Source organism: Macrotis lagotis, chromosome 5, assembly GCF_037893015.1.
Source record: "Macrotis lagotis isolate mMagLag1 chromosome 5, bilby.v1.9.chrom.fasta, whole genome shotgun sequence".
Classification (NCBI taxonomy): domain Eukaryota; kingdom Metazoa; phylum Chordata; class Mammalia; order Peramelemorphia; family Peramelidae; genus Macrotis; species Macrotis lagotis.
Window position 1 is genome coordinate 56638375 of NC_133662.1, and position 25355 is coordinate 56663729.

Sequence of the window (25355 nt, forward strand, 5' to 3'; positions counted from 1 at the left end):
CCTAAAAAATAAGGGGGTCTGAAATCCAACTAAGGCCATTCTAGTCCCCTAAAGCTTCTTCAGGGCAGAAACTGAAGTCAGTGAAAAAATAAATTTCTGAAGTGGGAGGAGACTAAGACAACAATGCTGACCAGCTTGTAGGGAATATATACCTTACTTCAGAGAGGAAGATGTGACAATAAGTGCTAGTGAACAAAAAGAAAAAATGTTAATTCCACCAAAAATTTCAAGAGGAAGAAAATTCAATTAACAACCTAGTACAAAAAGAAGTAAGTCAACATAGAATGTATTAGTAGGGAAAATGAATACAAAAGCATCCAAAAGATTATAAATCTCTTCAAATAATGCTTACAAGGTAAAGGAAATTGCTGTGAAACAGAACCCTGTGAATTCCCAGGAGCCTGTGAAATTATTGTAGCAGAATATTCTAGAATTGTCAAAGGAGAATTCATAATATTGAAAGAAGTTAGAAGAGAAAAAAATACGAGAATTTATGGCCTACTCAGCAAGAATAATTTGTAGAATAGAAAAACTTGAATCATTATTGTTTCTCCAACAGTGTGAGAGAAAAAAACAGATTGAGAATCCAAACATACTAAAGCAGAAGACAATAGTGAAGAAGAGAGAGATGGAAAGCAATGAGGTTTAAAGAATAAATGATTTCTTTATAATTAAAAGCCATTGATTTCAAGGTTAGGGTTTCTAAGAAGAGGAAAGTTAGGAGAGAGAACTTTACAGACTTGGTGGACAGTCTGTGCAAAGATTCATAGTGCAGAAATGGAGTCATGTGAAAAATAGTAAGTAATACTTAGACACTTGTAGAGGGAAGTAAATACATTTCAAGATGTGAAAAAGAGGGAAAGGATTAGATTATGAAGACCTTTAAATACTAAACAGGAATTTATATTTGTACTTAGAAAAAATAGGGAACTATTGTAATTTATTGGTTGAGAGGGGGTGATATGATCACATCTATGATTTGGGGAAATCACTTTTTCATTAGTGTAGAGGATGAATTGGAGTGAGAAGATATTTGAGCCAGAGAACCTAATTTAATTTATTTTGAGTTTTGCAATCCCCCTATCTTCCTTCCCTCCCTCTCCCGCCCCCCAGAAGGCAGCCCAACCAGTCCCTACAACATCTGCATGGTATACTCCAATCCAAGCTGAATGTGATAAGAGAGAAACCATATCCTTCTATTCGCTTACATTCTAAGGGAGAGTTCATCCCATTCACATTCAGAGTTATGATTACCAACTCTTTATTGCCCTCCATGCTGTCTTCCCTCTGTTTGTATTTTTCCCCCTTTTTTCTCTTTATCCATATTCCCCAGTATTTTGCTTCTGGATACCACCACCTTCAGTGTATTTGCCCTCCTATGTCAACCCCCCTCCCCTTTCTTTCCCCTTTCCCTTTTCCCCTTCTTCCTTCCCTTCCTTGTTAGTTCCACTTTTTCTCACTCTCCCCATCTCCTCCCTCCCCTTCCCCCCCCCCTTTTAATACTTGAAAGGTAAGATAAGTTTCTTAACTTAAATGAGTGTTTTTTAAGTTAACTTTAAGCCAGGTCTGATGAGAAGAAGAAAATTCAAATTCAGGTGGTTCTCAGCTTCTCCCTTCATCCCCTCTATTATGATAGGTCTTTTGTACATCTTAATGTAATGAGATTTACCCCATTCAGTCTCCTTCCTCTTCCCATCTCCTTCTTGTCCCCCTTGGTGTAGTTTTTAAATCATTCTCTCTGAGTCACAGAAAAGTCATGAATGTCCATCACTTCTGGCTAAGTATATTCTCTCTAATAGAGTTACAATTCTCAAGAGTTATGAGAACCTTTCTCCCAAGTGGGTATATAGCCAGTTTCATCTTATTGGATAGCAGTTTTTTTTTCCTTTACCCCCTCTTTTTTTTTTAACCTTTTCATGTGTCTCTTGAACCTCCTGTTTGATGTCCAAATTTTCTATTAAGCTTTGGGCTTTTCATCAGGAAATGTTGGAAGTCTCCCATTTCAATAAATGTCCATCTTTTCCTCCTGTAAGAGAAGACTCAGCTTTGCTGAGTAGTGGATTCTTGGCTGTATTCCAAGCTCCTTTGCTCTTCAGAATATCTCATTCCAGGCCCTTTGATCCTTTAATGTTGATGCAGCCAGGTCCTGTGTAATCCTTACTATGGCTCCTTGGCATCTAAATTGTTTCCTTCTGGCTGCTTGCAGGATTTTCTCTTTTATCTGATAGTTCTGGAATTTGACCACAACATTCCTTGGTGTTTTCATTTTAGGATCTCTTTCCAGAGGTGATTGATGTATTCTTTCAGTAACAATTTTGCCCTTTGGTTCCATGATATCAGGGCAGTTTTCCATCACTAAATCCATTACTTCCCTCATTTGCATCAGAACCCAGACTAGAACCATGACTAATAACCTGAGGGTCACTATTACTTTGAAGATTCTTTGGTTCATAATCCTGGATTATATTTCTTTTAGAGTCTGTTTAGATAATGAAAGTAGTTTGCCTGTCCTGGTACATAGAACCTCTTTTATAGCACCTCTTTTCTCTCCCTTAGCTACTTTAGCTGAACAGGCTTGCCTACCCATTAGGTGACAATTGGTGAGAGTGACTGGCTTCTTCTCCATAGAAATTGCCTTAAACAAGTTAAAAAAGATTTTGAGAATTAAGACCACATTATTTCATTTGACTATTAAAATATCATTGGTAACTTTGGGAGAAGGCAATTTCAGTTCAAGAAGCCAGATTGTTAGTCTAGAAGACAATGAGAACAAGAGAGAATGCACCAAGGCTTATATACTGAGAAAAATAGAGACAGAAGTAGAATGATAACTATTAGGCATAATAGGATGAAATGAGGACTTTTTAAAATTGGAGTTTCTCTGTATACATTTGTAGGCAGCAGGGAAGAAGACATTAGATAAGGAACAACCAACTAGAGAAGATTGAGATGAGCAGTGGACATCTAGGTTTTGGCCTTGGCAAGTTCCATATTATTGGACTCAAACAAAGGAGGAAATCATTTTGTAATACTGTCATGTTGATGTGAGATTATAAAGAAGGGAAAAGAGGGAATTTGCAACAAATGACCTCAGTACAACTTGAAATGAGGTTATAGCTGAGGAAGAGTGAGAATGGAAGGCTTAAGGAGAAAAGAAATTTGGAACCTATACAGTTTAATAATTTCTCTAGTTCTATTCAGCTATATGTGAATGGGGGCAGATGGTGGGAGTCATCCAGGATTGGAGTTAAGCAAAGCATAATAATCAGTAAGACAAAGGGGACAAAGAATTTGAGAAAAGAGGATAGGATAGTGTTGAATTGGTTTACCAGGAGATAGATATTGGGAAGGAATAAGAGTTTAGCTAACACATGGGTTTTGCTAAGAAAGGTATGATAAGGGTGAAGAGTAGATTTAGGAGGAATATATAACAAAGAACGAAATGGAAATGCAATAGATTATGATGAGATTAAGAAATTTTGGTGTTTTCTGAAACTTAAAAGTGTTATGGATCATGGATTTATAGATTATGGCAAGATTAAAATCCTTGTAAGTAATAAGAGAGATAGAGTGGAGAGAACAGTTTGTAAGAGTTGAGTAATTTGGGAAACTGGTAATATTAAGTATATTTTACAAACTATATTTGAAAAAACATCAGCATATATATGTTAAAATCCTTTAGAGTGAAACAGGAGATAAATTGGAGAGGAAGCTGGAACTAGGAACTGAGCTCATTAAGAAAGGGGGGGGGGAGGGAATGGGGAGAATGTTTAGTTAACATACCTGCCATCCAGAGCATGTAAGGAATTAACGCATATCTTTAAGACTTCCCAATTGAACAATGGTGAGAGGCCATAAATTTGTAATTTTCAAGGGAGGTAAAATATGGTTAACTCCTTGAAAAAAATTGGTCAGTTACTCTACTAATGGCTACTAATAGAAAGGTAGATGGGAAAGTAATCATTGACAACAAAGGCAATTATTTTTTTTTTTTTGGCAAAGAAGGACATTTAGATTGGAATAGACATTACAAAAGTTACTAATAGGGAGTTGATATCCAAGAAAAGTGAGAGAAGATACCAGACTCAGATGACATGTATCTTCACATATTGAAAAACTGACAAATGACTACTAAGCCATTATTAGTGACATTTGAAAGAAAAAGGACAATTAGTGGGTGGCTAGGTGGCAGTGGATAAAGCACCGGCCCTGGAGTCAGGAGTACCTAGGTTCAAATCTGGTCTCAGACACTTAATAATTACCTAGCTGTGTGGCCTTGGGCAAGACACTTAATCCCGTTTGCCTTGCAAAAAAAAAAAACCTAAAAAAAAGGACAATTGAATAGATATCATGTTATTGGAGAAGAGCATATATTATTCTCATTTTTACACACACACACACACACACACACACACACACACAAACACACAGTCTTAGAGAAGGAAGGAATTGCCATTAAACTATAATTGAGTTTGACCTTCAATTCCTGGCAAAATTCTAGAATGCATTTTTAGAGAAATGGCTAATAATTAGAATGGGAGGGTGGTGATCACAAAGAACTAATATTGATTTTCCAGCAACAGATTAAGGTTTCCTAAACAGTAGATCAGTAGAATTGTAGTTTACCTACCTTTTTAATGGAGCGTTTGATAAAGAATTCTGTATTATTATTATTGACAAAAAAAGAAGGGAGTGGACTTAGACAATATTATTTTAGATGGATTCAGAAATACTTGAATAATTACTTTTAGAATCTTATTTACATTATGGGTTTGACAGTACACTTTGGTAAGAAGGATCAACTCATTAGAATTTTAAAAGAGTTCTTCACTTTGGTATCAGTGGGAACTTATATTTGGCTCTGGCTGCTTAACATTTTATCAATGACTTGAATAAAGGCAGATTGCATCCTAATTTCTTTTGCAAAATTGAGAGGAATCGAAAACAGTTAGAAACTAAAAAAACTTAATAGAATACTGGGCTCTCTCTCTATATATAATATATAATGAAATTTAAGAGTTAGTTGTCTGAAAAACTCAACCTCACCAAGTATTGAGAAAGAGAAATTTAAAAATTTATAAAAGTTATTTTTAAGTTATTTCTTTTTGAAAAGCAGATGAATATTATTTCTGAATGTCAAATAAGGAGTCATTTTTGGTGGAAAGGAGCTATAATAGTCTTCTAAGATGAATGTGGTGGTATCATAAGGTACTTTAATAATATCAGTATTGACTGTGACTTAGTCACTGATAAGAATGTGGCTTATCTTTGCAACTGCTCCTTGACTCAGCCAGTTGTTGAATGAGAAATAGAAGTGAGAAAAAGACCAACTTTTTGATTCTCTTTGACATTGCATCTAGTTTTTTTTTAGTCTTCTTTAGCCTCTTTCTTTGATCTTCTGACATCATCCCATTCCAGTAACATTCCCATGAAACTTGCTTTAAAAGAACTTTTTTTTCTAATTTTGTAAATGAAAGTCTCAGAAATGAAAATTATTTATGTAAAAGTTATATTTTACAGACCATTTTTAAGGAATCTATTTCTGTTGCTGTCAACATTACATGAATTTATTGTATACCCCTCACTTTACTGAAAAAATTGAGGTCATTCACTGTGAGTTACCTTCTCTACTTGTGTTCTTAAAAAACCTTTTTGTGATTATTACCCACTTTTTCTTTCTTTCAAACTCTAATGAGGTGGTCCTTCCTATCAAGATATAATCCTCTATATTTGTCCTTCATCTCACCCTCTTCCAGTCTTCAGATTATCTGGGTCAGCTAGGTGGCACAGTGGATAAAGCACCGGCCCTGGAGTCAGGAGTACCTGGGTTCAAATCTGGTCTCAGACACTTAATAATTACCTAGCTGTGTGGCCTTGGGCAAATCACTTAACCCCATTGCCTTGCAAAAAAAACTAAAAAAAAAAAGAGAGACCAGTCTTCAGATTAACCCCTTAGTCATACTTCTATCTCTAACCTTCACCCTGTCTATGTACTCTTTCCCTCTTTGTCCTCAAATTTACCCACATCTGCTCAGTCTTTTAAGAAATTTCACTCGTCTGTGCCATACCCCATGCTATATATATTCTGCATTCCCTGTCTTACCTTGGTCACCACTCATTCCTTAACTCCTCAGAATTTTCCAGCTTCATCACTCAAATAAAACCATTCTCCACAAAGTTACCAATGTTCTCAAATGTGATAGACTTTTTTTTTTAGTTTTCATTCTTTTTAGTGTCAATATTTGACACTTCTCCTAGATACTCCTTCTACTCTGGATTTTCCTGACTATGACTCTTGGGGTCTTCTATATTTCTAACTTCTTGTTCTCCTTTGTTAAATCATCATCCTTATCACATACTCCCACCATCTTAGGTTAAATTCAAAGACTGTCCTTTGTCTTCTCTTTCTATACTTCTAGCACCTCATCTCATTTCATAGGTTGGGTTGCTCTGGGTTGCATCTTGAACTCCTGTGCTTTATTCCATTTACTTCTTTTTCTGAAGGACACAGAATTGCCTCATGTTAATTAAATGTCTTTTCCTTTCTATCTAGGGTCTTTCTTCTCATGGCATGCAGAACTTAGTGTTTTTGAATTATATTATTCAATTTAACCACTTTGTGTCTTGGCACTTGTAGCCTTAGTTTTAAATAGTTTTTGTTTTTCTGGAAGTAATCTGTAAATTCTTTCAATTGGGGTTTCATTTTTTTATGTTCAGAAGTTTGGGGCAATTTTCTTCTATTATTTCCTTCATTACATTGTTAAGATTTTTTTATTTTTATTTTTGTTCTGTCATTTTTTTTCTGGTAGCACCATAATCCTTAGATTTGTTCTATGTATCTTTGAATTCAGTATGTTTTGCTTGCATTGTGAATATATTTTCTTTTAATTTTATTGTGTTTTTTTTTTGTTTCTCCTTTAGGTTGTTCTTCACTTTTGTGTATTTGCATTTCCAGTCTATTGTTCATTCTTTTATCCCTTTGGTAAAACTTGCTATTGCTTATTGGAGTTTTTCTACTCTACTCATTATTTTTGCTGTTCAGGACTAAAATTATGCTCTCATAATTCTTATTTCTCTTTTAAACCACTTAGGAACAGTGTGTTGTTCCTATGTTCTTCTCAAATGCCACAGGGTCCTCTGTTTCACCAAGTATTGAATGATTTTAGTTATTTGTAGATGTCTGAACTTGTTTACTAGATTTAAAACCTGTATTTTTTTCTGTTACTATTTTTCATTTTGATTTTTCAGGTTTTGAATTTTCCTCTTTCTAAATCCTTGGTACTTTTAGTCTTTTTTCCCCTTATTTTCCTTATCATGCATTTCTGGACTCCCCTCTGATTGTGGTTTCCTTGGGAGCTAGATCTCAAAATTTATCAATTTATCAATTACCTAGAGCTCTTCCCACCCCCAACTTTGGCATGGGTAGAACTGACCAAAGATGGGTTCTGCACTGTTTCCCTCAAACTTGATTGAATGTTCATCCATATCTGATCCCTTCCTGGTAGCCTGTCCTATTCCCTCACTTTCTCATGTCTCTAGACCAGCATCTGTAAGAATTTGGCAGCACTGGTGTTTCTACTCCTAGGAGAGCTTTTGCTCTTGAAAGCCTGTAATCTGAGCAAATTCCCACAGCCTAGAGCTGGGTTCTCCACCTCACTGGACGAGAGAGTGAGGGAAATAGAGTGCAGGGGTTTTGTTTGTTTCGAATGTTATTTAATTTTTTTCCCAATACATTCAAAGATAGTTTTCAACATTAATCTTTTTGTAAGCTTTTGAATTCCACATTTTTCTATATCCCTTCCTCCTCCCCATGTCAATGAATAATCTGATAGATTATACATATTCAATCATGTTTAGCATATTTCCTTATTAGTCTTGATGTGGAAGAAGAGTTAGAACTAAAGAGGAAAAACATGGGAAAGAAAAAAAACATAAAACAAGTTTACAAAATGAGAATAGTATGCTTTAGTCTGGATGTTGTTGGCATCCAGAGTCTTTTAGCATTGTCCTTGATCAGGAACTCTGAGCTAAGTCCATCGTAGTTGATTATCATTCAGTATTGCTGTTAATGTGTACAATGTTCTGATTCTGCTCACTTCACTCAGCATTAACTCATGCAAGTCTTTCCAGGCTTTTCTGAAGTCTGCATGCTCATGATCTTTTTTTTTTTCTTTTTTTTTTTTTAGATTTTTCAAGGCAATGGGTTAAGTGGCTTGCCCAAGGCCACACAGCTAGGTAATTATTAAGTGTCTGAGGTTGGAACCCAGGTACTCCTGACTCCAAGACCAGTACTCTATCCACTGTGCCACCTAGCCACCCCATGCTCATGATTTCTTAAAGAATAGTAGTACTCCTTTACATTCATATACCATAATTTGCCTTCAACTTCCAGTTCTTTGCCACTATGAAAAGAACATACAGGGGGCTTTGAAAGAAGAGACGTAGAGTAGGGGTGTTTTAGAGCTAGTGATCATGAATTCTCGGGTTTGGGATTTTTAAAAAAACACCTCTTTTATATTCTTGGTGCCCTAGATTGTAGAAACAGTTCTTTATGTTTTAGAGAGCTTTAAGAGATTGTAGAAATTAGAGAAAATACCTGTTTTGTCATTTTTTCACTGGAATGATTCAGAATTTCTGATTAGTAATTTTAAATGTTAAATGCTTAATGATTTTTTTATTTATAGTGGTTAGAAAAGACCCATCCAGAAAAAATGAATTTATGTTTGCAAATCTATTATACTATTCTTCATTTAGTTTTTCATCGACTGTGGTATAGCATATACTTAATTTAATTTAAATGAATATTTTAATTTAAAATTAATTCCTGCTTCTTAGATTTGTGAAGAACATTTAAGTGTATTATATAAATAGAAATTTATAAACAGGCAAAAAATTTGTTAGAAATCAATTTCTTGATGTAATACAAATAATGAGCAATAATAACATTTAAGTGACTTTAACTTCTTTGTCTTCAGAGAAAAAAAAATTTTTTTGGCAAGGAAGTGGGGTTAAGTGACTTAACCATGATCACATAGCTAGGCAATTATTAAGTGAATGAGGTTGGATTTTATCCATTGCGCCACCTAGCTGCCCCAACAGAAAAATTTTAAATAATTTAGGGCAAGTAACCTAGAAGTTGTTTTACTCTGTATTTTTTTATAAGGGCAAGATTGTTAAAAATTATAAGATGAATAAGTCCTTTCTTTGTATACAAAAATATAGTAGGGATTAAAAAAAAACCCAATAAATTCTCTAAGTAGGATGGAAGCTGCTTGAAGGCAGGAGATATTTCATTTTTATTTTTATATCTTAAGCACCTAACACTATTTCTTGTACTTAGTTGTCATTTAGTAAATGCTAGGTGTATTTCATTATAGAAAACAATATAAAAATGCAAATCACAGATTAGCTATGGTAATAGTTTCTTTTCATGCTGAAACCAAAGTCATCATATACTCAATCCATGCTTTGATTGAAAAAGGTTAGAAATATTTCGCTGGTAGAGGAAATTCCCAAATGAAGAAACTTTGACTACCTGTGTAGTATTGTACCATCTGCAATTTATAGTCCTAAAAAGTTGCCTAGCACTGAGGTTAATTGTAAAAACTTGTTAGACAAGGGGGTGGCTAGGTGGTACTGTGGATAAAGCACCGGCCCTGGAGTCAGGAGTACCTGGGTTCAAATCTGGTCTCAGACACTTAATAATTACCTAGTTGTGTGGCCTTGGGCAAGTCACTTAACCCCATTGCCTTACAAAAACCAAAAAAAAAAACTTGTTAGATACTAGTGACAATAATAAGAGTTCTGTTTTTTCATTATCAGGCAATATTGTTTATCTTCTAAATGTTATCCTAAAAGTACAGATTTATAAATTTGGAATGAGTACTCTAATTTTGTAAATTATCCATTCAAGGAAGGTTCATTTTTAGTTATAAAGAAATGGAAAAATGCTTTTGACCCACATTAGGGATTCTTAACTTGGGAATAATTGTAGGGGGAAGGGGAATGTCTTATTTTAGGCAGTTTTTAAACCTGGATAAGAAAAAAATTCAATTTTATTTTCTACAGTCTCTAACTGAAAATTAGCATTTACTTCTTTTTTAGAGGGGAGCCACAGTTTTCACCAAAATGCTAAAAAAAAAAAGTTATGAAATCCTGTCATATTTGTATTTCTTTTTAACTCTCCAAATTTAAAGATGAGGAAAATGTTTTAAAATAAAGATTTGGAGATTCTTTTCCTCCAAAAATCAGTTCATTATGCCTGTACCTACTGTACGTGCAGAGACACGTAGGTATAACTTGTGTGTGTGTGTGTGTGTGTGTGTGTGTGTGCGCTACATTTTAAAAAAATTCATCTCCAAGTAAACAGTCTTATCATGAGAAAAGTTTGAATTCATGATCTAAATTATTTTATTATCATCTTTTTTTTTTAATGTCTACTAAAAGAGTAGCAATTTAAGAATTTGCAAGGGTCTTAGAAGTATTTCTGTGCCAGGAAAAATAAATTATTCATAAAATGCTTTATCTCTATTATATGTACTTAACTAAATCAACATATATTACATATAAATTTAGAATTGGAGAAGATTCATTATTATATAGTAGCATGTATTTTAAAATATTTGTTAAGTAATATTAATGACTTAAATTTGTATAGTATTTTAAGTTAAGCATTTTAGCTTTATACTTCTAACAGCCCAATGAGATAAGTAGTGTAAATATTATTATTTTTTAACAGATGAGATCATGGTAGTTAAGTAACCTGTCCATTGGAATTTAAACTTCTTTAGGGTTAGAACTATTCCCTTTTTGCTTTCCTTATATCCCCTGCACTTGACAAAATGAGACATAAATGCCTGTTGATTTATTCATTACCTATATATTCATTGACTCATGGATAGTTAGCAGTGAGTGACATGGAAGTGGGGGTAAAAGCAGACTTATTATAAGTGAACATTTTTACCATTCTTCTGTAAGTGAATATGGTCATGCTTTATATATGTAATTTCCAGTTTGAACAGTTGAACAAACTTAATTCTGAAAACACTTGAACACTTAGTTTTTCCTGCCTCTTCTCTTGAACTGCTCCAAAACGTCTTTAGTCTCTCTCTCCGCTAGTAGTTCTGAACTTTCTTCCTGAATTTGGACCCAAAGTTTAAGCAACAATTTGATGGTCGCTTCAGCTCCATCTAACTAAGAACAGAGTTTAAGTCTTGCAATGGATCAAGATAACCTACTTATCAACTGTCCCATCTATTGTTATTCCTTTTTCCTTTTTCATTCACACCTTTTTCACAAAGCTTCAATAATAATAATAATAATAATAATTTTTACATTTATTTAATCTTCATATTGTTTGGAACTACTTAACATAAAAGTATAATGTAGAATGGTAGGAAAAATTACAGATCTTATGAATTAGAATCCTAGCTCCAACATTCAACTAACTTTGTGCCCTCAGTTTCCTTATTTCTAAAATAAAAAGACCAAATTACTTCTAGAATGGCTCCCAACTAATTTTAGGATGTAATATTCTGTGCAAGCAAGATTTGAAAGACTGGATTAAATGAAAAGTTATATAACAAGTCAATAGAACATATTGGGTTACACAGTGACTTCTAATCTCTGAATCTGGTTTTTTCATTCAGGTGACTTGTAGTAGTACTTTTTAACAAATATTTTGTACTGAAATAAATGACTGCAGTGAGAATATGTGAAAGCACAGACAAATATTTCTTTAGTTTTTCTTAATAAGTGTTTTCTGTTAGGAGAAAGCAATGTGGAAGATTAGTCTTTTATGTGGGAAAGATAAAGATGAAAGAATTATCAACTTATTTTTAAATTATGTATAAACATTATTTTTCTCTTTTGCTTCAGTTTTTACCAGATTCGGGCATCAATGAAAGTTCCTCCAAGAATTCCCCACAGATTAGAAGCTAGCTTGTTACATGCAACAGGTAAGCCAGGAAATATTTTTAAGTTTAAAAAAATAAGCAGAGTATTAATAATTGCAAGATGATATTGTAAATATTTTTTACCTTTAAAAAACTATATATGGGCACAATAAAATTCCCTAGTTTACAGTTATATATTGTAAAGAGGGGTGTAAGATAGGTAATTAATTTTACATAAGTCAGTAATATATCAAAATTTTTATACTAAATACCATGTGTGGATAATTTTAAAAATCCTTGAAAAAACTGAAAAGAGGTAGCTAGGTGGTGCAGTAGACAGAGCATTAGCCCTATAGTCAGGAGGACCTGAGTTCAAATTCGACCATAGCTAGTTAGTAATTACCTAGCTGTGTGATCTTAGGCAAGTCACTTAACCCCATTGCCTTCCAAAAAAAACAAGCAAAAAAAGCACTGAGAAATATTTCAGAGGTGGTGATAAATATCCACCAGCATCTGGATAGAGTTAACATAACATAATGAAGTGACTTTCAAAGGAAAAGAGGTTCAGGAGTGAATGTGGTAGAATGTGGACCTGAAAGTGGCAGTGAGGTATAAAAACACAATTTCTCCCCTTCTTACTTTTGTTGGAGAGGAACATGGTAAGACAATACAGATGGCAGTATAATTAAATTGGTTTAGTTAGACCTTGGTGTCCTGGTGGGGTGATTTTATTGCGGTACTAATTTTATATGATTTTACATTGAATTCACAAGTTTTGACATTTTTTAATTCTTCATGAAGTCACATTTTGATTACACTAACTAAATAATCTAGTTTTGATTATAGAGTCTTTCAGTGAGATTTAAATGAGTTCCTAGACCATTGAAGACCATTCTCCATGTCTTGAATAAATTTCTTAATATTGCATGGAGCAAGATTGTTTTGCAAGTTCTCCATTTAAGAATTTCGGTAATTCCAGAAAAATTCTGCTTCTCATTATATGATTATATTTAATTCTATTCTTCATTGGAAACAAATTTCCTATCCCCTTGTAAGAAAAAAGAAGGATTTGATATTTTTCACAGATGAAGACTATAGAAGACATAGTTTCTTTATTGAATTTTAATGTAACTTATACTCTTTAGTCAGCCTTGAAAGTAAATATTTGATCTTTTTTTTAAAAGAAAGAATTCCATACTTAAGTATTAGAAAGAATTGCTTAAATGGATTTAAAAGTGTTGTGTTTTCAAATGAGATTATGTATATACATATGTATATATATCTTTATATAAATGTGATTTATTACTAAGTGAACTTTACCAGTAAAGAAAGAATGACAAACAGGGAAAAAAACAATTATAGAAATTTGAATAAAAAAAAACATAAGAAGGGGCTACTAGATGGCACAGTAAAGAGTACTCATCCTGGAGTCAGGAGGACCTGAGTTCAGATACTTAATAAGAACTGTGTGATTCTAGGCAGATCACTTAACCCTAATTGTCTTAACAAAAAAAGAAAAAAAGAAAACAACTAGTAACTTTTCCCTTTTTCTATAAATCTAAATAATTTCCATATAAATTAGTGGTTCCTTGTTAAGGCTTATTAGTAGGAAAGAGGCAAACTTTTAACAATGAACTTCTAGGCCACATTTACCATTGCACAGTTGATTAAAATATATAGAAAATATAATATCCCATTGTCATTTTTTATTGATTTTTTTAAGTGTTTGATTAGATAGAGCCACATTAAAAATTCCCTTTCAACATGTTATCTTCTGGGGCGGCTAGGTGGCACAGTGGATAAAGCACCAGCCCTGGAGTCAGGAGTACCTGGGTTCAAATCCAACCTTAGACACTTAATAATTACCTAGCTGTGTGGCCTTGGGCGAGCCACTTAACCCCATTTGCCTTGCAAAAACCTAAGAAAACAAACAAACCATGTTATCTTCTGCATTATTTATGAGATTCTTTAAAAGTTATATCTATATATCTATATCTATAAAACTTCATTTAATAACTTTTATCATTAATATCAAGCAAGGCAAAAAACAGATTTGTATGTTTGTTTAAGGTGTTTGCCATTGTCATGTTGGAGATTCAGTGAAGAGTCCAAGTTGAAGAACATTTCCCTGTGAATAGTGAAATCCGCTATTTGTTGGTGTCTTGTGCAAATTTCATTAAGCCCAGGAACATTGCAGTACTTCATAAAGGGAGTTCTATAATGGTTTACCCATCTTCAAAGGAAAAACAGTTGGATAAAGACTGCCTATTTTATAGATATTAAAACAGATGAACAGCCTGTGTGTGTATTCACCCATGTGTGTATGTATGTATATATGTATGTATATACATACATGCACATATACACTTATATATGCACTTGCACACACCTAACTTTAATCCAGTATATACCTTTGAACTCACTGCAAATGACCTATCATTTGAACACAGAAATAAGTAAGAGAAGTATGGACTTGATTGCCTCTCAGAAATTGCAGGACTGTTCTAGTGCTATAACATTTCTCCCAAAACAAAAATGCATCTTTTTAATATTAGCTTTCTTCTGTGTTTCATGTATTCCCCAGGATGAATTTATTCATTCTTCACTTACCTCTCATAAAATATCTGATTTCAGCCAAGATACATTGTGTCTGTAGATCTTCCTAACTTCTGGTACCTTCTCTCCCTGGACAATTTGTATTGAACTACCTGATATTTGTTTTATATTTATTCTGAATGTACCTATACATGAACTTGTTGCCTCCCCCGGTATAGTATAAACTTTTTGAGATCATAGAATGTTTCTTTTTTCTTGTATCTCTGACCCCTAGCCCATACTTGGTTTTTAAATCAATGCTGGTTTATGGATTGCTGATTGACATAGTAGATGCTGGACATAAGTGAACATTTCTTGAACTGAATTTTAGTGGTAATTTGTGGTTTATAATTTTTTATGCAACTACTTTTTGTTTTTTTAAATATTGATGATTAAAGACAATCTTTAGTCTTTAAAGACAAGCTTAAAAGAATTACTTATATCAAAAAAATATGAGTGAATCACTGTATATAGCTTTTCAAGTTACAAAAGTTATATAAAAATCAGCTTTACTTTTTTCTAAAAAACATCATGAGAAGAATGTTGCAAAATTTTATAATGCTTTTGGAAAGAGTATATATGGTACTTTCAGTTTGATGTGAAAATTGTGCCTACTGAAACCAAGGTACTTCTAAGGGTGCTTGAGCAAAAAAAAAAAATTTCCATTTTTCATTGTGATGGTACAAAAAATGAAATAAAACATGATTGATATGGATTTAGATTTGGCATGGTTATACATATATAGCCTATATTAGATTGCTTTTTGTCAGGCAGAGAGTTGAGGAAAGGGAACAAGGGAGAAAAATGTGAAACTCTAAACTTTGCCCCCAAAAAATGATTGTTGAAAAATAACCATGTAATTGTAACATGTAATTGCATGTAGTTGAAAAAATAAAATATCAAAAAGAAAAATAAAAAGTGAAATAAATCCATCTTAAACAAAAAATTCCTTCTGAGACTTGCATATTTGTAAAGTATGGTAGGTATTTGTAAAACAACTCAATATTCTTTTTAAAAAAAATATTAGGACCTCAAATTCATCTTCTAATAAAGGGAAAAAAGTAACCACATTTGTGAGTTAGAATTACAGATAATAAAAATACAAAATAATATCCTTGATGTTTTTCAATTTAAAAAATACTGATGGGGCGGCTAGGTGGCGCAGTGGATAAAGCTCCGGCCCTGGAGTCAGAAGTACCTGGGTTCAAATCCGGTATCAGACACTTAATAATTACCTAGCTGTGTGGCCTTAGGCAAGCCACTTAACCCCGTTTGCCCTGCAAAAACCTAAAAAAATAAAAATAAAACAAATAAAAAATACTGACTCTGAAAATGAAATAGAAGACTAGACAATTGATCCATAACCAGTCTACATAAACAATTCACATTTTATTTTTAAAAGCCTAGGTTTTTAAAATATAGATGAATAAAGAGCCTATTTACCTGGTTCAAATATGACATATGTGATCCTACTCCTAAATTAGAATAGTTAATAGCTTTTTCTTATGATAATTAAATTCATTAAATGTTTACTAAGCAGCTAGGTGGCACAATGAATAGAATGTGAGGCTTGAAGTCAGGAAGCTGTTTGCCTGAGAAGGAAATGATAAACCACTCCAGTGTCTTTACCAAGAAAATTCCATGTGGAAGAGTTGGACACAACTGAGTAACAAAAACAATCTTTTTAAAAAATGTTATTTGTGTGTGTGTGTGTGTGTGTGTGTGTGGTAAGAAAGACTTAGACTTTAATTCACAGGTTGCACAAAAATTTACAAGTTATGTCAAAGTTCACAAGTTAGAGTCTTTGGAGAAGCAGCTAGATAATAAGCTTCATTATTGACTTAAAGGACAGGCTACTTACCAGAAATTGAAGGCCGAAAACCACTGGTCCCTAAGGAGGGAGAGTAGTCACATGAGAATCAAGGTAAAGAAGATGCGTTTCTAAAAAGGTAATTGACAGTTGAGGGAGAAGAACAAAGATTTAGATTATTAAGAAAGAAAGGGGGGGGAAAAGATAAAGAAAGAAAACAGCCATGAGGCAATGACTGGGCTTGGATCAGCCTAGATTCAGCTGCATGGAGCTGGAATCAAATGGAACCAGCCTGGAGAAAGGAAGGGGGAAAGAAACTAGAGCAACCCAGCTGGGAGTCATATAGGAAGAGAAGAAAGGCAATCTTTTTAAAAGCTACATTAACCTGCAAATTGATTATAGTTAGGGATTAGAAAACTATTTAATTTACTGTTATATCTTACATTTTGAATGGTCTTTGCAGGCTATCCTTTCCAGATTTCCTCTTCCCTTTCCCATTCTGGAAACTTCCTTACTATTATCCAGCTAACCAGTGCCCCAGTGTTAGAATGAAGCTTCCTTTCATCTTAAACCTCTTCCTTTCTCTTCATTTTCTGACTCTCTCTCTCTCTCTCTCTCTCTCTCTCTCTCTCTCTCTCTCTCTCTCTCTCTCTCCCCTCCCTCCTTCCCTCCCCCTTTCCCTCCCCACATACATACACATATATATAAATCTGTCTTCTATCTCTCTCTTTCCCTCCCTCATTCCCTATTTCTCAGGTAGTCATAGCTCTTCAAGGCCTATACCCTTCCTTCCTTGCTAATCTACTTTTCTATCCTCCATGTCTTCATTCTGTAATCCAGTTACCCTGGCCTACTTTCAGATCCTCAGGCATATTATTCCATCTGTCTACCCTTGTCCTGGATGTTCCCCATGTCTGGAATACTCTACCCCTTTCTTCTGCCTCTTATATTCCCTGACTTCTTTCAATAGTCAACTTGTCACTTTCTGTAAGAGGTTTTTCCCAGTTGCCCTTTCTCCTCTAAAATTTTCTTCCATTTATTACTTACATATCTTGTATGGAACTCTTTACTTGCCTATTGTCCTTCCCATTAAAATAAAGGTTTCTTGAATGCAAGGACTATTTAGCATAGTGGTTGCATATGATAGGTGCTTAATATATGCTTGTTGACTTGCTGACAGACTGTGAATATTAGTACCTTTTAGAGATGAAGAAACTGATGTTGAAAAGTTCAATATTTGCTGATGATCCTATAAGTAGTAAGAATTCAAGGTTCACTTGAACATTAAATCCAGGGTCTGTGTCCACTTCCTCACACTGCAGCTTGTTGCCAGAATGTTTTTATGTAGGGGTAGCTAGGTGGCGCAGTGGATAGCACACGGGCCCTGGAGTCTGGAGGATCTGAGTTCACAGCTGTGTAACCTTGGGCAAATCACTTATTTGGACCAGCAGCATGAAACTGGAATCAAATAGAACCAGCCTGGAGAAAGGAAGGGGGGAAGAAACTAGAGCAACCCAGCTGGGTATCACATAGGAAGAGAGGAAAGGCAATCTTTCTAAAAGCTACATTAACCTGCAAATTGCTTATAGTTAGGGATTAGAAAATTATTTAATATATACTTAATGCCTTAATAAAAAAATGCAATTGTGGGTTCCTCTTCTTAATCAAGAAAAAAAATTGAACTCTTTTTGCTATGTCTTAATTTTTAAAATGGAAGGACCCATGACATTTAAATATAATTATAATTATATATTTATATATTATATAATAATAATAATAATACATTTAACTTATTTTATTTTGTTCTACCATTCACTTGTCAATTCTATATGTTATTATTTTCAGGTCTGGATCTAGCCTTTCCAGCTTCTGTTCATGACAATATAATTTGCAGTAAAATATTTCAAATTCTTTACAAAAATGAAGAGATTGTTATAAATGATGTTATGATTTTCAAAGTTAAAATGCTATTGGATGAAAAAAAGGTAAGTGACCATACAGATAAAAAAAAATTAAGCATTCATTCAGCTATCATTTATATTTTCTATACCTATTCAATGTGGTTTTCATAAGCCAATCATTTCTTTTAAGATTGAAGAATCCCTTGATGAAATGAATTTCCTGTTATCTTTAGATCTACACTTCACAGACACAGATTATTCGTAAGTATCCAAATAAAACAGTTGATTATTAAGATACCTAGACTTACTATACATCCATAAGTGAGAACTGCAATTTTTTTTTAGTACCATTTCCTTCTTCCTAAAATCTTTTCTATAGTTAGGTAGCACAGTGGAGAGAACACTAGACTTGGAGTCCAAAAGTAATTGTATAACCCTGGTCAGGTCACTTAGTTTCCTTAGCTGTAAAAAAGTAATAATAATAGCTCCTTCTTCATAAAGTTGTTATAAGGATCAAAGTATTAACATTGTGCCTGGCACATAGTAGGCCCTTATTAAATATTTGATCCACCCCGTTTCTGTGACAATCTCTCTTAAAATAAAGTAGGGAATGTAATTTTGGAAACTGACTTTACCAGGTGAAGACAATGTGAAAACACATATACTTAGATGATATGAAATTCAGGTGGTAAAATTGTACAACATGAGAAAGTAGAGAAATGAACTCTATCTCGATACCTTTGATGAAGTGATAATAATGAAAACTCATCTTAATGGCAGCTTAAGGTTTACAAAGCATGTTTCTCACAGTAATTATTTTAGTGACATAGAGTAAGTAGTGGCCCCATTTCCCACATAATAAGATTTGGCTTAACATATACTTAATGACTGTCACCTTGTTTTATACATATTTGTTTCTTTTGGTCCTTACAAAAGTCTTTATAGGTATGATAGATGCCATTATCCTTATTTTCCTCATGAGAACATTTAAGCATTGAGAGTTTGTGACTTTACCTTGGTCATATAGCTAGTAAAAATCAAAAACAAGAATTTGAGTCCAGGATTCTGAACACAAAGATCAATGTTTTTTCCATTACAGCACTCTGACTCAAATCTTAGAAACACAATGAATAAAATTTTATTAATTTTAGACTTTAAGGCCTATCAATTTATGAGCAGCACTAATACCTGTCAGATTTTATAACATTCATTTTTCAAAATCTCTTAAGAAATTTAAAAGTGACTATCATGACTTGCCTATTCAACTAAATCATTAGAACTATATATTTTAGACCAGTCATAACTGGAAGCATTTTATATCCTTGTCTGCCATGTAGAGAGAATTGTAAATACAATGGAATAGTTTTACTTTTTATTTATTGTCTTGTAAATGCTATTCTAAAACATTTTTTGAAAATTTCATTTAAGATCAAATTGCTTTGTGGTATTTCTAGATCTAATCTATCTTTAATGTCACTGATTTATCTCAGCCCTAAGAACTTTTCATTATGATAAGTTCAGTGGCAGTAAGGAATTGAGTTTCCACATGAAGGCCACTTTCTCTACTGAAAGTCCTCTTTTGTTGCACAAAGGAATACCTTGATAGTGTTCCTCCAATAAATAGTCTTGCTTAGTACTGACCAATGTTAAGGAATTATTCTGTTCTATACTTCCAGTAATGCTAGTTGTTGCAAAATTGTTTTACAGACAAAATCTCATTACAATCAAAATTTTGTTTCACTAATGGTTTTCAAAGCCCCCGGTGTCATTATTTTAATACTATGGATTTCTATACAACAGAATAATCTGAAGTAGTTTTAAGAATTTACCAGAATTGAATTTGACCTATAATAATTATAATACAATTGACTTATCTATGTGAAGAATTTTATTGTAGTTGCAGAAATGCCAAAAAAGACCTTATTGTGAGACAGCTATAAATCAACTTATGGTATGGATATTGAGAATAGAGTGATACTGAGGTGTTGTTATCTCATGTAAATTTAGTGCTTTTTAGATTATTTCTCAGAATTTGTTTAGTTTTAAAAAGTAATTAATGGGGGTGGCTAGGTGGTGCAGTGAATAGAGCACCAGCCTTGGAGTCAGGAGTACCTGGGTTCAAATCCAACTTCAGACACTTAATAATTACCTAGCCATGTGGCTTTGGGCAGGCCACTTTAACCCCATTGCCTTGAAAAATCTAAGGAAAAAAAAGGCAATTAATAATGACCCTTCCCTAAAACTACTGGATCTTCATTCTTGATTATTTTCTGTTGTTTTAAACTGAATGAGGAAATAAGTAATTTTTTTAAACCGTTTCTCTACTTATATACAAATGTGTTGCTTTTTATAGGGCAGATGACTTGAACTCCTTGCAACTAATAAGTAGCCGAACATTGAAGCTGCACTTTAGCCTTCATAGAGGCCTTCATCATCATATTAATGTTATGTTTGATTATTTCCACCTTTCTGTTGTGTCTGTTACAGTCCATGCATCATTAGTTGCACTACATCAGCCACTAATAAGGTAAATTTATCTGATCCCCTAAGTCACAATCCTTTTTTTTTCCTCTAGGAAGAAAAATGCTTTGAAGAATAATGATTAGCAATGTGGAACTATTTGAAGATTTTTCAAATTTACTTATGGTGATATAAATTATGCTGAAATTAGTATGTAATTAATAATAAGAAGATGAGATTTTTTTAACAGTAGTACAGATATATTATGCAATAGTATTTCTTGATCCAAAGCAGATCTTTTTTTTAATTTTGCAACTTTTCCCCTCATCTCGCTTCCCTCCCCCCACCTCCCCACAGAAGGCAGTCTGACAAATCTTCACATTGTTTCCATACTGTACATTGATCTAAATTGAATATGTTGAAAGAGAAATTATATCCTTAAGGAAAAAAATAAAATAGAAGAGATAGCAAAATTATATAATAAAATAACTTTTTTTTTAAATTAAAGGTAATAATAGTCTCTGGTCTTTATTCAAATTCCATAATTCTTTCTTTGGATATGGATGTTATTCTCCATTTCAAGTACTCTAAAATTGTCCCTGATTATTGTATTGATAGAATGAGCAAGTCCATTTAGGTTGATTATCATCCCATGTTGCTGTTAGGGTGTTCAATGTTCTTCTGGTTCTACTCATCTCACTCAGCATGAGTTCATGCAGATCCTTCCAGACTTCTCTGAGTTCCCATCCCTCCTGGTTCCTAATAGAACAATAGTGTTCCAGAACATATGTATACCTCAATTTGTTCAGCCCTTCTCCAATTGATGGACAATCACTCAATTTCCAATTCTTTGCAACCACAGAGCTGCTATGAATATTTTTGTACAAGTGATGTTTTTATCCTTTTTCATGATCTTTTCAGGATATAGACCAAGTAATGGTATTGCTGAATCAAAGGATATGCACATTTTTATTGTCCTTTGGGCATAATTTCAAATTGCTTTCCAGAAAGGTTGGATGAGTTCACAGTTCCACCAACAATGTATTAGTGTCCCAGATTTCCCATGTCCCTTCAAACATTGATCATCATCCTTTCTGGTCATATGACTATAGATCACTTTAATTTCCTTATCTGTGAATTGCCTCTGCATATCCTTTGACCAATTTGTCAAATGGTGGATGCTAACTTTAGCAAATTTTATAAATTTGACTCAGTTCTCTATATATTTTCAAAATGAGTCCTTTGTCAGAAGTACTAGTTGTAAAAATTGTTTCCCAATTTACATTTCTTTTGATCTTGGTTACAGTGGTTTTGATTGTACAAAAGCTTTTTTTTAATTTAATGTAATCAAAATTATCTAATTTGTTTTTAATGATGTTCTCCATCTCTTCCTTGGTCATAAACTGCTTCCTTTTCCATAGATTTGACAGATGAAATATTCCTTGATCTCCTAGTTAGCTTATAATATTGTCTTTTATTTCTCAATCCTGTACCCATTTTGATCTTATCTTGGTATAGGGTATGAGGTGTTGGTCTAATCCAAGTGTCTGCCGTACTAACTTCCAATTTTTCCAACAATTTTTATTGAAGAGGGAGTTTTTATCCCAAAAGCTGGACTCTGGTTTTATCAAACAGCAGAGTACTATAATCATTTCCTGCTATCTCTTTTACACCTAGTTTATTCCACTGATGTACCACTCTATTTCTTAGCCAATACCAGACAGTTTTGATGACTGATGCTTTATAATATAATTTTAGATCTGGTAGGGCTAAACCATTTTTCTTTTGCACTTTTTTCATTAAATCCTTGAAAAGTCTTGATTTTTTTTATTTCTCCATATGAATTTACTTGCAATTTTTTCCAGTTCATTTAAGTAATTTTTTTTGGAATTTTGATTGATAGGGCACTAAATAAGTAGTTTAATTTAGGTAGAATTGTCATTTTTTATTATATTAGCAGTTGATATTTGCCCAGTTATTTAAATCTGATTTTATCTATGTGAGAAGTGGGGGTTTTTTGTATATTTGTTTGTTTTTGCAAGGCAGTGGGGTTAAGTGACTTGCCCAAGGTCACACAGGAAGGCAGTTATTAATTGTCTGAGGCCAGATTTGAACTCAGGTACTCCCGACTTCAGGGCCAGTGCTTTATCCACTGTGACACCTAGCCGCCCTTGAGAAGTGTTTTGTAATTGTTTTCATAAAGTGTCTGAGTCTGCCTTGGCAGATAGACTCCCAAGTATTTTATATTGTCTGAAGTTACTTTGAATGGGATTTCTCTTTCTAGCTCTTTCTGCTGTATCTTTCTAGTCATATAATAGAAATGTTGAGGATTTATTTTATATCCTACAACTTTGTTAAAGTTGCTAATTGTTTCTAGTAGTTTTTTTTAGATGATTTTTTAGGATTCTCCAGGTCTACCATCATGTAATCTGCAAAGAGTGAGAGTTTTGTCTCTTCCTTTCTAATTCTAATTCCTTCAGTTTCTTATTCTGCTTATTATTCTAAAGCTCTATTGTTTTTAGTAGGAATGGGTGCTGTATTTTCCTCAAAGGCTTTTTCAGCATCTATTAATATAATCATATATTTCTAATGGGTTTGTTATTGATATAGTTAATTATACTAACAATTTTCCTAATATTGAACCAACCCTGCATTCCCAGGATAAAGCCTACTTGATCATAGTGAATTATCCTACTGATAACTAGCTGTAATCGTTTTGCTAAGATTTTTTTCAAGATTTTTGTATCTATATTCATTAGGGAAATAGGTCTATAATTTTCTTTCTCTGTTTTGACTCTTCCTGGTTTAGATATCAGCACCATATTGACGGTCATAGACAGAGTTAGGCAGAGCTCCATCTTCATATATTTTTCCAAGGAGTTTATATAGAATTGGAAACAGTTGTTCCTTAAATGTTTGCTAGAATGTACTTGTGAATCTATATGGCCCTGGAGATTCAAAATAGATTCTGATAAAAATTTGTAGGCTCAGGGCAGCTAGGTGGCGTAGTGGATAAAGCACTGGCCTTGGAGTCAGGAGTACCTGGGTTCAAGTCTGGTCTCAGACACTTAATAATTACCTAGCTGTGTGGCCTTGGGGAAGCCACTTAACCCCATTTCCCTTGCAAAAACCTAAAAAAAAAAAATGTAGGCTCTTAAGACAAACCAAAGTTATTCTAGATAGTTCATGTATCCCTGTTCTCTGGCATGGTCATGCCAAAATACAGTCTTATCTGACTAAACTATTTTATTGTGTTTCTTAAAGACTTCAGAGGAAAGTATTCTAAAACTTCCTTTAATAGCCTAGTGTGATGTTTTACAATCTCTCATGTCAGGAAATTAAATTTTTTGCCTAAAGATGTAATAAAATACTCTTCTCTTTTTATCTTTGCAGTAGAGCTATAGTTCATCTACTATATATAAACGCCTTAGATAGTTTAACTGTGAAATTGCCTATCATATTTCCTTCTATCTCTAAGTTGAATAGTTCCAGCTTTATCTTTTCCCCTTAAAGTATTTTGATTTTCCAAAATTTTGTTCATCTTTAAAATGCATTACTACCTTTCTATTTCACATACTTTTCTAACTATGCAGGCTAGAACTGATCATCATATACTGTGATAAGCTTTTGAATACTACTCAAGATTACTTCAACAATTCCTATGTTCAGATTTGTATATTTTCAATGTTTTTTTGCTTTTAGTAAACTTCTCATTTTTGTTTCTGTTAGATAATTTCAGTTCTTGAATTATTTAAAAGATGTACCAATAGAGGAGGTAATATGATATATAGAAGATAGGGCTTTGGACTTTTGGTCATGAAAACCTGAGTTCAAATCTATCAAGCTGTATGGTTCTTAATAGGTCACTTAACTACTGTTTGATTCAGTTTCTTCATCTGTAAAATAAAGAATTAGGATTAGGTGACTTCTAAGAGCCTTTCTAACTCTAAATCTATAATCTTACGAAAAACTTGCTAGTTGTTAAGGAAGGATAAATTACTCTCTTTAGGTAAAAATTTATAAATTTTATTTAATATTTATGAACAGAACTTATTATGTAAACCATCTATCAAATGCTCATTTTGATGAAATCAGCTGATTTTAGTTAAATATATGCTTCCTCATGTAATATCTTGGGTTTTGCCATAGACTAAAAGGAAAAAAGGATATCTTACCTCTTAAACATGAATTATTATATAAAGACTCTTTTGACTCTAAATCATTTTCCAGGAGGATAAATTGTTGACTCTGTTTAATGACTGGAGGAAAAGTTGAGGTGCTTTCAATAGCTGATGTTAATGCCCTCAGTAACTTCTGTGGTACCACATATTCCCTCTATTGTAGAATTATCCTTGCCATGAAGGCAAAATTTTTCTCTCACTTTCCTCTACTTCGAAGTCAATTTTGGAGGTTGGTAAGAGAAAACAGCACAAGATAATGACAAGGCTTTTTACTGATCATGCTCATCCAGAGGTCATTATTAAAGGTAATTTCCTAGCCCTAAATGCTTTAATAAATTTATTCCTTTATTTATTATAGCGTTGTCTTCCAAACACAGAAAAAAAAGTATGAACATTTTGCATTGTAACAACAATAAAACAAATGCAATTAATCCAAATAGATATTGTTTCAATTAATTTTTTAAATTAAGTAATTTAAGAATTTTTTATATATGTAACTTGCCATTGTTTCCTA

The 25355-nt window shown here is 33.3% G+C and overlaps 1 protein-coding gene across 6 annotated transcripts in view; it reads left to right on the forward strand.

The window, feature by feature from the left end:
• Positions 1 to 25355, forward strand: part of FAM135A (family with sequence similarity 135 member A) — a 115881-nt gene that overhangs the window by 33821 nt on the left and 56705 nt on the right. For 5 of the 6 annotated variants that reach the window (XM_074237301.1, XM_074237300.1, XM_074237303.1 and 2 more), the window contains exons 4-7: positions 11878 to 11957; positions 18145 to 18284; positions 18391 to 18461; positions 20554 to 20727. In XM_074237301.1, the coding sequence (XP_074093402.1) occupies positions 11878 to 11957; positions 18145 to 18284; positions 18391 to 18461; positions 20554 to 20727 (465 nt within the window). Of the gene's footprint in view, positions 1 to 11877; positions 11958 to 18144; positions 18285 to 18390; positions 18462 to 20553; positions 20728 to 20775; positions 20847 to 25355 lie in introns of those variants that run through there. The other variant, XM_074237304.1, reaches the window with a different exon arrangement.